We start from the raw sequence: 13324 nt of genomic DNA on the forward strand, positions 1-13324 counted from the left end.
ATTAGTAGCCAGTGAGTTAACCCTTTGCATCACCCAGGGGCTCCACCTCTCACCTATTTACGTACTCTCCCTTAAAACAGTGGGGAGGGGGGAGGTTGAAGCACAGAGGGAGTTGAACTTAAAATGTAAACATTCCTGGTTCAGTTTGTAAATAAGTTTCATGTTCTTTATTTTAAGTAAGCCATCTGAATGATAATAATGTCACATTGTCTAATTTTTAAGTCACTTTGTCTCTAGAGGTCGTAAACATGTTTGCCATAAGAAGTAAAATTAATATGAAAATTCTAGGTCCAATTCAGTAAGCTACATGTATTTACTGATTCTGATATGGTCTTAACATCAACCATTATCTGATTTCATTGTTGTTAAAGGAACAAGTACCACCCACCTCAATCTGCCTAGATTTATAGGGTAATGTAACGGTGCTGTTTTTGCTGATGTAAGTCAGTCATGTTTACTTTTTGTCACCAGATGTCTTTTGCATTCCAGCTCATCTGTATCTCTATTTCACTACTATTTTCTTTTTTTAAGTTTAAGTGGCTGGCTATGTATTTTCTAAACTTTCTCTTTTTGCATTTGGTATTCCAGCTTTAGTGACTAGAGACTAGTGTTTGCTGGGTTAAGATTAACATAAGTAACGTCCATTTGCCTTTCTAGATTTTGGCTTCAGTAACCTCTTCACTCCTGGGCAGCTGTTGAAGACCTGGTGTGGCAGCCCTCCCTATGCTGCACCTGAACTTTTTGAAGGAAAGGAATATGATGGGCCAAAAGTGGACATCTGGGTAAGTAACTGCCTTCTATTACACCCCATAGCATTAGTTACCCTGGAGTGATGATGACTGTCCTAACACTGCATGTGGAGCCCTGGTTGTGCAGTGATTAAGCACTTGGCTGCTAACCAGAAGGTCGGCAGTTCGAATCCACCACCTTGATCCTTGGAAACCCTGTGGGGCAGTTCTACCCTGTCCTATAGGGTTGCTATAAGTCAGAATTGACTTGACAGAAATGGGTTTGGTTTTGTTTTTTTTTTTAATGTGAATTGGGATCTTGGTCACCTGTTCTTTGATTTCTCAATTCTTTATGTCTTTCTTCCTGTAATTATCACCTAGGCTAAGCCACAGGTTTCAAATTCCCCTTTGTAGCTACAAAAGAACCCCAGGGCCAGCTTGGATGGGTGCTCTTGCCAAGAGTAGAGATTCTTTCTGTTGCTGCCACTTGCCTTCCCCTAAGAGGGTGAATACTAAGGGAAATCTAGGATATGTTACCCAAAATTAATGTCTAAAAGCAAAGAAGAGTTAAATATTCTGAAGATGATTGGTCTTGACATGCCTATATTTTTTTCTCATTTAAAAAAAGGAAGGAAAGGGTTTGTTGCATTACCTTGTGCGTGACTCACCATCATCTTCACTATAATGGCCTTTTTTGTTTCCTCTGATGCAATTAATTATACATACTCTCTTCGGGATGCAGAGCCTTGGAGTCGTCCTCTATGTGCTTGTGTGTGGTGCCCTACCGTTTGATGGGAGCACACTGCAGAATCTGCGGGCCCGGGTGCTGAGTGGAAAGTTCCGCATCCCATTTTTTATGTCCACAGGTAAGGGAGTTGCCAGCACGCAGCTGTTACTGGGTTCACGGGTAGCTGGGCATGCTAAGTAATCCCAGGAATTTAGTTATGCGGTATAAATGGTCCACTTAACAACCTTCCTTAGCTGCAGGTTGTTGACTTGTCACCTCCAGAAGGCCGAATTCTGTAGGGAAAAGAATATAGGCCTTGGCACCAGATTGCCCTAGTGTTGTATGGCAGATTAGTAAGTAGTCTCCTGAATTTTAATTTCCTTATCTGTGCATTGGTTGAGAATTTTGTGAGGGCTATTTCTATAAGGATTAAATTAGATAATATATGTAGAGATTCAGGAGGTGTATCACGTAGTAGCAATGCAATAAAAATTCCTGTTTCACCTTGGTTCTTCATCCCTCTCCCCCATCCTTTTTCAGGATAATATTTTCACGTTCTAGCTCCTATTGAGATGTGGTTTTAAATGCCAAGGATAAAGAAGGCTTTACATCTTAGTTTGCTACTTTATTTTCTACTTCTATGACATTTATCCCTGAGACTCAAATTTAAAACATTTTTTTTTTTCTAAATGAGTGGGCAGTAGGGTAAGTAGCTCTTGGAAAAATTTAACACTGAAAACAGACACCAGATGCCCAGAGTCTGGAGCATTTTATCACCATTTGTACATATATAAGAAGAAAACATTTTAGAGCAATGCAGAAAGTAGTATATTTAGTTTTGCTTAATCATCTATATACATTTTACAGGAGAACACACATAGTGTATATACCCTGGGTTGGCAGCAAAGCAGAAGCACATGGGAATTGCATTTTAAAATAAATAAGTGAAACGTGGACTAGTCTTAACTTGAAGTCTTCTTGGAATTAGTGACTTAATGATGTGTCAGATAATGGTAAGTGCTATGAGAAAAATACAGCGAAGGAGATTGGGGATGATGGGTGGAAGGTTGTTTTAAAAAGGGAGGTTGAGGAACCCCTTCACTGAGAGTGTGACATTGTAGCAAAGACTTAAAGAAGGTGAGGACATGAGTTGGTAGATATCTGAGGACGAATATTCTAAGCAGAGGGGACAGCAAGTGCAAAGGCCCTCGGGAGGGAGCATGCTTGGAGTGTTTAAGAACAGCAAGGAGGCCTGTATGCTACAAAGGAATGAGTACAGGGAGAAGAGCAGTGATGTCAGAGCTAAGAGGGGGGTTAACCCTGTAGGGCCTAGTCAGTGAATGTAAAGGCTTTAGTTTTCACTCAGAATGAAATGCAAAATATTAGAGGGTTTTCAAAGAGCAGTGACATGATCTAATTTTTGGGGTTTTTTCCCCCAAATTTTATTATGAAATTTTCAAACATACAAAAAAGTTCGAGGACTTTTGGTGGAGGGGTGGAAACAAAGCCTAATTCATGTGGAAACAACAGAAAAAGAATGGCAGGAAAATGGAGACAGGAAGTAGACACAACTCTTTCCAATTCTACTGTAAATAGGACTACCAATCATCTTCACTTTCATGTCTTGAAGGCACATCAGTGGAAACATTTTCAAACTGAATTTAACTCTCTCCTCCCCCGATTTACTCTGTTTGGTGTTCCCTGTCATAGTAAATGGCATCACCAGGTCCCCGTCGTACAGCGTCATCGGCCTTATTCCCAAGGCCCATCAGAGAATGCTGTCAGAAGGATGAGGCCTAGGAGAAAACAAATTCATGAGGCTCTTTAGTCTTTGCTTGGCTTAGACCTCCTTTGCGTTACCATGAAGTTTTCAATTTCGTGGGAAGGAATCCTAGAGTCTGTCCCTGAGTCCTTTTTCTGCTTACCTCTCCAGCTTCTGGGCACAAACATACCTCACTAGAGCTCGAAATGGTTCTTTATTTAGAGGCAGGAGCTGGCTACTTCCTAGCCTGTCGGGTCTACTATCACTGTACTACAGAAGATAATGTGGTTGAGAGAAATCCCTAAGAACAAGAACTTTTCTTGTCTCAGACTGTTGTCTTAGACTTAGGCTGAGTTTATCCATTTTTCCGTCAAAAAAGATCTAGAAACTCCAGCAGAGCTGGAGTAGTTTTCCAAATTAGCACTTGGGAGGCAAAGGGTGGAAAGGCCCTTTGGTCTAGCTTCTTTTTTCTTCAGCCAAGTTGAATTCCAGAGTACTTGCAGCTGTGTGGGAGGCCATGCTATACAAATGGATACAGTTAGTTCAAGAATTCTAAGCTTCTCTCTATTGTCAGTAATGTGTGGAATGAAATGTCCTCACAATTAGTGGATATTTCTATACCCTTTCTTGTATGTTTGATACAAAATTCCCTTTCATGGGTATCCCTGAGATATAGTAAAGAGATATCCGTTCCAGTTGGAATGGCAGTGATATTCATAAATTTAAAAGAAGGTATTTTCAAGGCTGAATCAATTTTATACACCTAGTTTTATAACTACAGTATATGTCTTCCTTCTCTCACCCCTAGAGTGTAAGCCCCTTGATATCAGAACTGTGCTTTGCACACCAACATCTTCCATAAAACCTAACAGTGCTTGGTATGGCATAAAGATTCAGTTAATATTTTTTTAATGAAAAATTGAATCATTACCATACTTAACTATAGAGTCTTACATTGTGTGTTTTATTATTACAGTAGTAGGTAACTCACTGATGATCTGAATTATGATTTGTTCAGTGAGCCAATTGGTTTTATGCACTCTGTTATATGGATTATTACGTAGATGACCAGGTCAAGTGATGTCTAGTTTTAAAAAGATGGTTTTGATCAACTATAAGTTAGCTGTCTATATCTCAAGTAAAATAAGTTTGGTCTAGACCAGTACTTTTGGATTAAACTTCTCAGAGCATCCCAGAAAGCAGTCAGGTGAAACTGGAAGGATTAAAGGTCCAAACTTGCAGCTTGTTTGAACTGTTGCAGAAGATGAGAACTGGCCACATGTGTTAGCAGATGCTTCCTCCGAATCCCCCTCCCAGTGATGAAAGGCAACAACTTAATTTTGTTGAGCACCAAACTCATTCACTAACAATATGTTTTTAAAAACCATGAGATGCCTACTTCTTAAAGCCGAGTTTGCCTTATTCCCTGAGTGTGCCACCTGCTAGCAAATATAGTAAGATCAGACATTTATTTAGCTGAAGGAAAATTAATTTACAGTGAAAAAATTGCAGTGGTGGAGAGTGCATTGAGATCTCTTGTGGACAATATTTTTGAGCCCTTATCGATTAGTCTTCATTGTGACTTAATTAATTGTAATACTGCATAAGCATTTTATCACTGGGAATGAAGGCCCAGGCTTACATAATGCTTCTGATGGGGAATATGCTGTGCAGCTACTGCCAAAAAGCTTCCACTTAGAGGCAAACAACTCTGCCCTGATTGGCTTCCTCGACAAGAACCACTCAGCTTCTTTCTTGATAAAAGCACTTCGTTCAGAAAGAATAAGGCAGGGGATTAAAGTTGCTCACCTAATTAGTCTCCATATATGAAGGGGTTGAGAGTCCTGAAAGCAGTTCTGTTATACCTTCTTATACCTCCAGCACTAGGGGTAAAATCTAGATAGCTGCTTTTGTTTTAGTGAACGCAGAAATCACAAATGATGTCAGGAAAGAGGCGAGAACTATGTCAGCGTGAAGCAGGCCTCCTTTGACCATCGTCTTGATTTTACCTAATATAATAGGAAATCAGTGGGAAATATGATCACTGAGGTCACTAACACAAGGTATTGGTACTGCCCTATGTATTATTAGTCTTTTCAAGCAAACTGCCTCCTAGCTTATAGCAACCCTGTATAGAAAAATAGAGAAAGGGAAGAAGTTCTAAGTAGAAGGACTTCAGAGATTCAGGTAATAGCTAACATTTATTGAGCCCTTTCTATGTACCAGGCACTATTGCATCAACTTATTAAATGCTCAGAACAACCCTGTGAAGTAGGCTATTATTGTCATTTGATAGACAAGAACACTGAGGCACAAAAAGGTTAAGTAACATACCCAAAGACCACACAGCTAGTAAATGGCAGAGCTGAGATTTGAACCCTGGCAGTCTGCCTTTGATTGTATTTTCATTCTCAATATATAAATAATTGGCAAATTATTCCAAGAATGAAGAGAGTCTTGGATAGTTATCTTTGTCCATCTACATCTGGATTATTTACTGAAAAAAGGGTTAGTATGAAGTTCACTCTGTATTGGACCCTGGAGTAAAACTGAACCAGAATTTTGTTCTACTGTAATGTGATAGAGCCCAGGTGGCACAGTGGTTAAGAGCTCGGCTGCTAACCAAAAGGTTGGCAGTTCAAATCCACCAGCTGCTCCTTGGAAACCCTATGGGGTAGTTCTGTTCTGTTCCATAGGGTTGCTATGAGTCATAATTGACTTGACAGCAATGGGTTTTTTTGTAATGATTGATATTAGGACTCAGAAAAATATTTGAATAGTATAAGCAACAAATTTTTATAAATGTGAACTGCAAAATGGACAGCCTGTAGTATGACAGTGTAGCAAATTTGGGGCTGAAAGTAAATGTTGGCATCCCCAACCATTAAGCTACGATCTCCTAATTTCTGAATCTTAATTCTGGCAGGATCATGACCACCTAGAAAAACTAATTGAACATAAGGAAGGTTCAAAAAATAGCTGTTGCTTTTCTAATAAATGAAGCTATATGAGTCAAACACTTGTTCTACCCCACCAGACTATCTCAGTTTGATAAACTGGTAAAACAAAAAGGAAAGTCTCTCAGCCTAAGTTTATTGATTTCTAATAGAAGCTTTTCTTATCAGCTCCATCTTTATTTGCTAAATTGTTTCGTACCATTTCCCTATGGCCTCTGTGTTTCAACTACTGAAACTCTCACAGGACTGAGTACTCTGGAATTACCTTTAAACACACCTAGTATTGCTTGGAAAGGGTATACCAGAAACTAGACCATATCCTTCCAAGGAGCCCTGGTGGCGCAGTGGTTCACATGCTCAACTGCTAACCAAAAACCATCAGCAGTTCAAACCCACCAGCCACTGCTGGGAGAAAAGACCTGGCAGTCTGCTCCCGTAAAGATTTCAGCCTAGGAATCCCTATGGGGCAGCTCTGTTCTGTCCTATAGGGTCGATTTGGGTTGGAATCAACTCGACAGCACACAAGTACCTCTAAGAAGCTGGGATTTCCTGGGTAATTTCTTCTTCCTTGCATTCTTCCCGTGCCTCCTGGCACACAGATGTCTTATGTTTCCATCAGCTCAAAGCAGCTTTATGTGGCCAGAAAGAATCTGTAACTCAATTTCTTTCTGGCCACTCCTCTGCCCACAGAGCTGAAAGTGATTGCTTTGCCATGCCTCCGTATTTTGCCATCACATGAAGGGTTTAAGGAACAGTTGACATCCCCCTGTCATAGGATAAGCCTGAAGATTCTGATGATTCAGTGCCCTAAATTTCTGCCTGTCCCTTATCTATGATTCTTTGATTGGGCTACTGTTTTTAGCCTGCCATCATAGTCTTCATCACCTGATAGCATCCAGAGTATATGAACTAAACTTGCTTTCTATAGTATACTTAATCCTCACCAGCAAAATTATTAGTAGGACAACCCCCTCCTTAGATGTTACGTCCCTGTCTTCTTAATTTATCTTAATCCAACTTTCAGTCTCCCTTTAAAGTTGTTTTACAGCTATTTCATAGCATTCTGGTCATGAATTTACCCAGCGCATTTTTTACAAACTTGGCTTGTGGGTGACTCTATCATTATGGAACATGTTGACATTACAGCTATCATAGGCGGGAATTAAATTGGTTTGATTTGTTTTTATAAAGGTATGTTGGCTACTACCTAAAACATTAATAGTTAATTTACTTTAGGTACTATATGGGCTAGGAACTCTGGCTTTGGAGTAGGACTGTCCAGAATTTTTATTCTGGCTCTACATCTTATTGTTTGGACAAATTTCTTAACATCTCTGATTTTCAATTTCTTTATCTATAAAATAGAGATAATAGTAATACCTGTTCATAGTGGTTGGTGTGTGAATAAATTGCTTAAATTAACTAAAAGGGTTTCACACTCTACCTACTTTCTAAGTGCTTGATAAATGTTAGTAATTATTATTAAATATTTTTAATGAATTGCTCCATTAATCTTTCTACCTTCCCTATTTTTTTTCTTTTTTCTCTTTTCTTTGTGTCTTTCTCTCACTTTCTCAACATACTGAAGGGATATTATTAATACTTTCAGTTGCATCCACAGGGTTTATGGAGAAGACTTAGCAGCAAAGAGTTGTTTTAGTTTGTTCTATCATAACCCTGGCAGTATGGTCATGTCCACATGCAGACGTATCTTCAGGTGGTAATATGAATTACAGATTATTCTGCATAGCCTCAGAAAAGATCAGCAAGTAAGTATCCCCTGTCTGAGACAAAGAACTCTAAAGCTAGAAGGGGAGGCCTTGGAAATCATCTGATCCAGGCTTTTGCCCCCAAGCAGTGCCACATCTCAATCTTACATAAAATAGTAGATGTCCTAGTTACTCCAGCTTGAAGCATAGAGAATGCTGTGATAGCCTGTTATATTGTAGATTCTTAGACTATTAAAGTTGTTGGCAGGAATTGTAGCAGCCATCTAGTTCAACATTTCTTTCATCTATTGTTTATTGAAGGCCACTTATAAGTCATATTATAGTAAGCACTGGAGATACAAAACTCAGTAAGACAATCTCCATCCTTGAAGGACTCCCAGTCCTGCCTAATGCCAGGGACCCTTCTAATGACATATGACATCTCAAATGCCAGCCTCTGATTAAACATTTCTGGTGATAATAAGCTCACTACTCTGTAGGTGTTATGGATTGAATTTTGTACCCCAAAAATGTGTGTCAACGTGGCTAGGCCATGATTCCCAGTATTGTGTGATCGTCTACCATTTTGTCATCTGATGTGATTTTCCTATGTGTTGTAAATCTTACCTCTATGATGTTAATGAGGCAGAATTAGAGGCAGTTATGTTAATGAAGCAAGAGTCAATCCATAAGATGAGGTTGTATCTTGAGTCAGTCTCTTTTGAGATATGAAAGAGAGAAGTGAGCAGAGAGAGAGAGGGGGACCTCATGCCGCCAAGAATGAAGAACCAGAAGGGGAGTATATCCTTTGGACCCGGGGTCCCTGCACTGAGAAGCAGCTAGACCAGGGGAAGATTGAAGACAACGACCTTTCCCCAGTACTGACAGAGAAGAAAGCCTTCCCCTAGAGCTGGCTCCCTAAACTCGGACTTCTAGCCTCCTAAACTGTGACAGAATAAACTTCTGTTTGTTAAAGCTATCCACTTGTGGTATTTCTGTTATAGCAACAGTAGATGACTAAGACAATAGGACAAATTACTCCCTTTTCATAGTTATCTGGCTTTTAGAGTTGGAGGGGTCAGGGAGTTCATCCTATCCAGTTGTTTTAAGCTTATTTTTTTAAGTGAAATCTTACCCAGAACACTAATCTATAAAGTAAATAACAATAGTTATGCGCCAGTATGGTTTTGCTTGCCGGACAGCCCCTTCTCACTTCCCTTAGGGACCCCTCTCAGATCCTTAGACCCCTGATCCAGGAATTTGGATCAGCTCTGATAATTAGAAAGATTTCTCTACAGTGAACTTGTAACTTCCTGATTGTCCCAATTCAGGCCTTTGGAACAGCAGAGTATACATCTAGTTTGTCTTCTTTACAAAAACTCATCAGATACTTGAAGAACACCCAACATGCACCTTCCTACCCACACCTTCTCTTCTCCAAGATAAATCAGCCTCAGCTCCTTCAACCTTCTTCAGGTGACATTTTTTTAAAGTTTTAGTGAGGATAGCCTCCTTAAGTGATTCTACATCTTTCTTAGCCTTTGAAGATGGAAGCTGGAGAACAGAACTTCTATTGATTGTCCTTGGTGAACTTAAAGTTGGTTTTTCATTTCCCTCCTCCATTCTCTCCCCCCTCCCTCAGGCGAAATACTTTGAACATCTTAGAGAAAGCTGTTTGTTATCAAGGTCAAAAAAAAAAAAAAAAAGGATATTAAAGACCTTGCCTTCTTACATCTTAGATGGAATCACACTGGCGGTCTCAAGTTGATTCCCATTTTAGGACCCTGCGCATACAGCAGCTCTCTCTCCACAGTCATCCAAATGCCTGTCAGCACAGCAGGGCAGTACTGAGCTGCGGGTCCTCTAGTTAACATTCTGTTGGCATATCAAGTTTCATGGGGCCACAGTGATTTTCACTGCAGAGACGGCTTGGCGTCTTGCAAGGAGCAGATGAAAGCTGCCCTCTGAAGGGGAGCTGCTGCTCTGGCACACGCAGCAGAGCAGCATATCCCTGCCTTGCCCAGAGTGCGTCAGTTTCATTCAGTATCAAAGGCTCTGTCTTTTGGCAGGGAAAAAGTGATGGGACATTAAAATAGAGTACTTGGCATCTGGAAAAGTTGATGTTTTGTACCCTTTGATCTAAGGCTCCATCTTCTTTCCACTCATTTAAACAGACTGTCCTGTGATTGATGTGTGTTATTAGGTTTGAGAGTATGTATTCCCGTGTTTTCACCCTCTTTCCATATTTTTTATAAAATGGGGTGTTCAAATCTAATTTGAATTTAATTTCATGAACTATGTGACACTTAGGAAGTATGAACTGATGGCGATAATCTCTTGGCTGTGCATATTTTACCATCTGTGTTATATATGAAAAGTGTTTACATGCCCTTGTCCTTTAGGTTTTGACACTGTAGCCGGAAGTTCTTAACCTGGGACCTATAGGCATCTAGGGATATATGGCAAGCTTCTTGGGCTCCTTGAACATCCTAAATTTTATGCAAGTATTTGTGTATAAATGCTTGTGCACATTTTTCTGGAGATTTTTTTCAAGGCATCTGAGACCGAATAATGGTGAAGAATGACTGAATAGAGGTTTTAAGATCCTGAAATTGAACTCGTTACATCCTTTAATCAGAAGTTATTATGATGGTGTTGATTTTTTTTTTTTTTTAAAGAAATTGCAGTGAAAAATCTGTTTTAAACCAAGCCTGTAACTGAATGTCATTCTGCTGAAGGAGGGCATCTGATTCAGGACTCAAGTGGTTGCCTTTTATGCACTAAATTCTATATGGAAAACAGAAGAGTGCCATCTAGAGGTCTTAGTAACAATTTCACAACTTTTGAAGCAGCCCAGGCCTTCTCTCTACACAGGGATCTTCAGCTTTAGCAGCTTTCTGCACAAAGAACATATTTTCTTCTCAAGTAAATGCAGACCATAAATGTGTGTTGATGATAATTATAATTTATACAGATGCTACTATTGTGGAGTCTAACCTTACTACCCTGGAAACATAATTTTAATAAAAGCTTAATGTTGTAAATGGCATTTACTCTGTTTTATAGGGATGTAGAAACTACAGTCTTTAGAATTCACACTGTATTGGAATATACTTTTAATCATTAGTAAAGGACAAAATTTTGATGCCTGATATAGAATAAATTTTGATATATTGACTTCGTTGTATTTCGTTTTAAAGTTAGGATAAACTAATCATTAAGAGTCGTTAATGTTAATTACTTTTACTGTTCCTTTCAAACCAGTGACATAGAATGGTGTTTGCTAAGTGATGTTGAAAGTTTGGATATTGCAGAGTTGAATTTATCTTGAAAAAATAGATCAAACAATTTATATCCATGTGAAAAGGGAAGTCCTTTAAAGTCCCAGCTCTGCCATTTATTAGCTTTGTGATATTGAATAAATTATTTAATTTCTCAAAATTTTGCTATCTTCATTTATGGAGCTAATGATAGTATCTGACTCAAGGTTGTTGTGAAGATTGAATGAAATGAAATTGGTAAGCCCAATGCCTGACATACAGAAAGTCTTTAAAAATTAGCAGTAGTTTATTGTTATCACTGACCAGTTGATTATTTCAGGACAGTTGTAATGAAATTGGAGAATAAATTTTTAAAACCTATATCTTACAGAGAATTTTATATTTTTTAGAAGCATTTTCACAAATACAGTCTCATTTAATTAGAGCAAGTAATCAATGAAGATGTATTTATTCATACATTGAGTAGATATTTATTCAGCTTCTATTAGGAGTAATGACCTTTTTTTTTGTATTGGGGGTTTTGGTACTGAGTATAGCAGTGAAAAAGACATGGGCCTTACATTGTGGTGAGGGAGTTAGACAATAAACAAGTAAATGAATAAATAAGATGATTTCACAGTGGTAAGTTCTGTGAAGACAATTAGACAGTCTAATGTAATAGAGAATGACTGGGGGCCTAGGCCTACTTTAGATTAGGTAGTCAGGGTAGAGCTTTCTGAGGAAGTGACATTTAAGCTCTTACCTGAATGACAAGGAGCCAGCCATGTGAAGGTCTGAAGAGCAGCCATTCCAGCTAAAGGAAACAGCAAGTGTAAAGGCCATTAGATGGGAGTGTGTTAAGCATATTCAAGAACTAGAAAGAATGCCAGTGTGGCTGGAACTTAATGAGCAAAGGAGAGAGTCACAGGAGTCGAGGTCAGAGAGGTAGGAAGGCGCTTTGTAGGCGCAGGACTTTGGATTTTATTCTAAGGGTTATGGGAAAATACGGGAGAGTTATAAGCAAGGTAATGATATGCTCAGATTTATGTTGTAGAAAAACCCTTAGGCTTCTCTGCGGAGAGTGGATTGTAATGGAGCAAGAATAGAAGCAGAAAAACAAGTTGGGAGTCTTTTGCAGTAGTCTAAGCAAGAGACGGTGGTGGCTTGGATAAAGATGTTGAATTAATGGCTCGAGGATTTGGCTCTCTCCCCTGCCCCCCCGACAATTCTGTGCAGTACAGAGGCAGTATAGCATTGTGGTTAGGAGCACCAGCTGAAGAGTAAGACTTTCTGGTTTAAATTCTAGCTTACTAACCATGTAACCTTGGACAAGTTTCTTAATTTCTCTGGACTTGACTTTTAACCTCTGTAAAATAAGAACGATGATAGTACCTTCCTCCTAGGATTGCTATGAGGATTGAATGAGGTAATAATTGTAAAGTGCCCAGAAGACTATTTTTATCATAATCGTCATCACCACCTCCGTCACAACTACTGCTTCTCCATCATCCTCAACACTCCCAATTTATAGAAATAGAGGGTGGTTTTGAAATCAGAATATAGGCCTCTTAATTTTGAATCCATTGTTCTTTGTGCAATATAACATGTAATGAGGTCCCAGAAAAAAATATCTATTGATTTGAATCTGTATAGTTCACAGCCCAGTTCAATGCACCTATGAATGTTTAAACAACATTGACAAAAATGATAAGCGAATGTGTGATGGGAAGATATCCTATGTCTGTGCTCCTCTCCCCACACTCTGTACAATCAGAAATTTCAGATTCCCTGGGTTTTGAAGAGAGCCATTGGACACCTAAGCCAAAAGCATTAGTATGCACATAAGAATACATATAAAAGGATAGAACTGACTATTTTAAGAACCTTGTAATCTGAATCTTTAGAGGACATTCAGCTCTTCATTAACTGTGTTAAATGGGGCATATGTAATATAAATAAATGAAATACATGGATTATCCGCCGACTTTTTCTGGTCAGACTTATAGTGGAGGTACTAACCAGTTGCCAGATTTGAATTTCTCTTTTCTGTTTCTGTCTTTGCCGAGTCACTTTCTGGAGTAAGCAGTGAAGTGGGTAGGATCAAGGAGCAAGAGAGACAAAATTAGAAGCAAGGGGCTTGAAAATCTGCCTGTTCACATTGCCTCATAGATTCTCAGCTCT

General features: G+C 39.1%; 1 protein-coding gene across 1 annotated transcript in view; it reads left to right on the top strand.

Annotated features, from left to right (window-relative positions):
• SIK3 (SIK family kinase 3) overlaps window positions 1-13324 on the top strand; it is a 272938-nt gene that overhangs the window by 228427 nt on the left and 31187 nt on the right. Inside the window, exons 5-6 of the mRNA XM_023739963.1 lie at window positions 658-782; window positions 1471-1594. Coding sequence (XP_023595731.1) covers window positions 658-782; window positions 1471-1594 — 249 coding nt within the window. The remainder of the gene's footprint in view (window positions 1-657; window positions 783-1470; window positions 1595-13324) is intronic.

The sequence above is a fragment of the Trichechus manatus genome, unplaced genomic scaffold (genome assembly GCF_000243295.1).
Source record: "Trichechus manatus latirostris isolate Lorelei unplaced genomic scaffold, TriManLat1.0 scaffold00143, whole genome shotgun sequence".
Classification (NCBI taxonomy): Eukaryota; Metazoa; Chordata; class Mammalia; order Sirenia; family Trichechidae; genus Trichechus; species Trichechus manatus.